Raw genomic sequence first — 3,959 nt, forward strand, 5'->3', positions numbered from 1 at the left:
CCCACCTCTCCCACCCGCGAGAGGTTCCCCGTCCCAAAAAAAAAGTCCCTTTTTCCTCCCTTTTTTCCCCTCCCGGTGTCTCTCCCTGCTCTGTCTCGTCTCCGTCAGCCCAAAAAATCCTTTGGAATTCTTATTTTTTTTCCCGATTAAAAGTGAGTTTAAAAAAAAAAAAAAAAGGGATTTGGGAGGAGGGGCCGGGGCAGGGGGCTCGGATCTTTCCCCCCCCTTTTTGGGAACAGTTTTTTTGGGAATGATGTCCCTTTTCCCCTCCCGGTCTGGCCTGGGATGACACCGAATTTTTTCGTGTCCCAAAATTCGGATTTCTGCCCTTTTTTTAATGTGGATTTTAACCCTTTTTGGGGTCGTCCCCACGCAGGTCCCCGACCTTCGCCGGTGGCCTCTTCGCCATCTCCAGGTCCTACTTCGAGCACATCGGCTCCTACGACGACCAGATGGAGATTTGGGGCGGGGAGAACGTGGAAATGTCCTTTAGGGTGAGGGTTTGGGGCGGGGAGAACGATTTTTTATTTATTTATTTATTTATTTATTTTAAACAGTTTAAAAATTATTAATTTATTATTTAAAATAACAATCATTACGTATTTTATGATTATATTAATTATATTTATTTATTATTTATTTGTTTTATTTATTGTATATATTTATTGTATTTATTTATTATTGCAGTTATTATAATAGTTATTATATTTATTAATTATTTATTATATTTATCCTTATATTTATCATATTTATTTTTATTATTAATTTATCATATTTATTCTTATATTTATGCTATTTAATTATTATTATATTTATTCTTATATTTATTGCATTTATTTTTTATTTATTTTTTTATTTACTTAAAACATGTATTCTTATATTAATTATATTTTATTACTATTTATTAGATTTATCCTTATAATTATTATAGTTATTATTATGTATTTGTTTAATGGGTGTATTACCTTTATGAATTTTCTGGAAATTATTATTATTATTATTATTATTATTATTATTATTATTATTATTATTATTATTATTATTATATTTACAAATAATATATATAATATTATATATAATATAAATAGTATAATATATAATATATAAATATATAAATATATAAATATATAATAGAATATTATTATTATAGAATATTATTATAGAATATTATTATTATATTATACATTATTTTATATATTATAGTATATATTCTATTATATATATTATATATATTCTATTATATATTTATATATTTATATATTATATATTATATTATATATATTATATTATATATAATATTATATATATTATTTGTAAATAATAATAATAATAATAATAATAACAATAATAATTAGATACGTGGGGATGAATTAATTATTATTAATTCGAGCTCCAGGGCCCCTCCCTCAGGTCTGACAGTGCAGGGAGCAGGCGTAAATAATTCAATATACTGAAGCCACCCCATTTAAAGCTGCCGATCCGAGAATTAATTATGATTAATTAGAGATGGGGGGGGTCCCTCCGGCAGGTCTGGCAGTGCGGGGGGCAGGTGGAAATCATCCCCTGCTCCGTGGTGGGCCACGTGTTCCGCTCCAAGAGCCCGCACACCTTCCCGCGGGGCACGCAGGTGATCTCCAGGAACCAGGTGCGCCTGGCCGAGGTGTGGATGGACGATTACAAAGAGATTTTCTACCGCCGGAACCAGCAGGCTGCGCAGATGGCCAGAGAGGTGCTGGGGAGGGGTTACTGGTTCGACTGGTTCTACTGGGAGGGAATGGGAGGGAGTGAACCCCCCCCCCCACACACACACACCTGCTGAAGGTAGCCAAAAAGCTATTTTTTTTTAACCGTTTTAAAATAATTTTTAAATTTATTTTTAATATTTAAATTTATTTTTAATATTTTTCAATTTACTTTTAACATTTTTAAATTTATTTTTAATATTTTTAATTTTTTTTTTTAATAATGAGCTTTGATTAAAGCTAATTTTTGATTTTTGATTTTTTTTTAACGATTTTTTTCATAAAAATGGTTGTGGGGTTTTTTGTTTTGTTTTAGTTTGGTTTTGGGTTTTTTGTTTGTTTGTTTGTTTGTTTGTTTGTTTAATGTTTGGCCGGAGCGTCATCTAGAGGAAAAAAAACAACGATTTTTTTTCATTAAAATGGGTTGGGTGGGGGTTTTTTTGTTGTTTGTTTGTTTGTTTGTTTTACAACACCAAACCTGTCGTCCCCAAAACACCTCCGAGCTCTTGGGGAGCAGCAGAGGTGGCTTTAATTTTTTTCCCGTGGCTTCGTCCACAGAAAATCGGGTTTTTTTTATATATATAGAAATAATTTTGGTTTTTTTTACAACACCAAAACACCTCCGAGCCCTTGGGATGCCAAGAGGGACGACGGAGAAACTGGGGTGACCCTCAGCTTGTTGGGGGGGAAGGGATTTTGGGGTTTTATTTCTTTGCTGTTCTCAGAGATCACTTTAATTTAATTTTCTCCCGTGGCTCCATCCACAGAACATCGATTTTTTTAATAGAATTTATTTTATTTTTACAACACCAAAACACCTCCGAGCTCTTGGGGTGCCACGAGGGACGATGGAGAAACTGGGGTGACCCTCAGCTTGGGGGGATAAAGGATTTTGAGGGGGATAAAGGATTTTTTGTTGGTTTTTTTTTTTTTTTTCCTCGATTTTCTGCCCCACCAGAAGTCGTTCGGTGACATCACCGAGCGGCTCCGGCTGCGGGAGCGGCTTCAGTGCCGGAACTTCACGTGGTACCTGCAGAACGTTTACCCCGAGATGTTCGTCCCAGACCTCACCCCCACCTTCTACGGGGCGGTGAGTGCCGGGAAGGGCCGGGAATTCCCGCCGGGAATAACGAAGCCTTTTGGGTTAAATTGGGGTGAAAAGAGATGGGAAGTTTCCCCCCCCCCCGGGAACCGAATGACGTCACGGCCCGGGGAGGGGTGGGCTTGGAAAATTGGGCTGGGGGGACGGGACATGGAGATCCAGATCCATCCCTGAGGAATATGGAGAGGGGGCAGGATGGAGATCCAATCCCATCCCTAAGGAATCCGGGAACGGGCAGGATGGAGATCCAATCCCATCCCTAAGGAATCCGGGAACGGGCAGGATGGAGATCCAATCCCATCCCTAAGGAATCCGGGAACGGGCAGGATGGAGATCCAATCCCATCCCTAAGGAATCCGGGAACGGGCAGGATGGAGCTCCAATCCCATCCCAAAGGAATCTGGGAACGGGCAGGATGTGAAGCTCCAGTCCCATCCCAAAGGAATCTGGGAACGGGCAGGATGTGAAGCTCCAGTCCCATCCCTAAAGAAATCTGGGAACGGGCGGGATTGGGAGCTCCAATCCCATCCCTAAGGAATCTGGAGGCAGGATTTGGAGCTCCAATCCCATCCCTGAGGACGGAGCTGCCAAAAAAAAGCCCCTTTTCCCCGGCTCTGCCCCCCTCCCCCTCCAACCGGTGACAGAGGTGACAGAGAGGTGACAGAGGTGACAGAGAGGTGACAGAGGTGACAGAGAGGTGACAGCCGGGGTGGCGCTGGCTCCCGGCTCCCTCCCATTCCCATTTCTCCTCTTTATTCCCACCTTCCTCCTCTTCGCACCCCCTCCTTCCTCCTCTTCCTCCCCTTTCCCTCTTTTCTTCCTCCTCTTTCCCCCCTTCTTCCTCCCCTTTTCCCCTCTCCCCTTCCTCTTCTTTCCCCCCCCTTCTTTCTCTTCCCTCTCTTTTTCCCCCCTTCTCCCCCTTCCTCCTCTTTGTTCCCCCTTCCTGCTCTTCCTCCTCTTTCCCTCCTTCCCCACCTTCCTCCTCTTTTCTCCCCCTCTTCCTCTTCACCCTTCTTCCTTCTCTTTTTCCCCCTTCCTCCACCCCCTTTCCCCCTTTTCCTCCTTCCCTTTTCCCCCTTCCCTTTTCCCCCTTTTCCTCCTTCCCTTTTCCCCCT

General features: G+C 41.1%; 1 protein-coding gene across 1 annotated transcript in view; it reads left to right on the forward strand.

The window, feature by feature from the left end:
- The window catches only part of LOC114072607 (polypeptide N-acetylgalactosaminyltransferase 6-like), a gene marked incomplete at its 3' end in the record, with an annotated part of 9,867 nt that extends 7,035 nt beyond the window's left edge, over positions 1–2,832 (forward strand). Inside the window, exons 3-5 of the mRNA XM_027910483.1 lie at positions 377–494; positions 1,529–1,729; positions 2,701–2,832. Of these exons, the coding sequence (XP_027766284.1) occupies positions 377–494; positions 1,529–1,729; positions 2,701–2,832 (451 nt within the window). The remainder of the gene's footprint in view (positions 1–376; positions 495–1,528; positions 1,730–2,700) is intronic.
- Between the last annotated feature and the right edge of the window lie 1,127 nt (positions 2,833–3,959).

The sequence above is a fragment of the Empidonax traillii genome, unplaced genomic scaffold (assembly GCF_003031625.1).
Source record: "Empidonax traillii isolate 1590-97213 ecotype Southwest subspecies unplaced genomic scaffold, ASM303162v1 scaffold3582:size20466, whole genome shotgun sequence".
Lineage (NCBI taxonomy): Eukaryota > Metazoa > Chordata > Aves > Passeriformes > Tyrannidae > Empidonax > Empidonax traillii.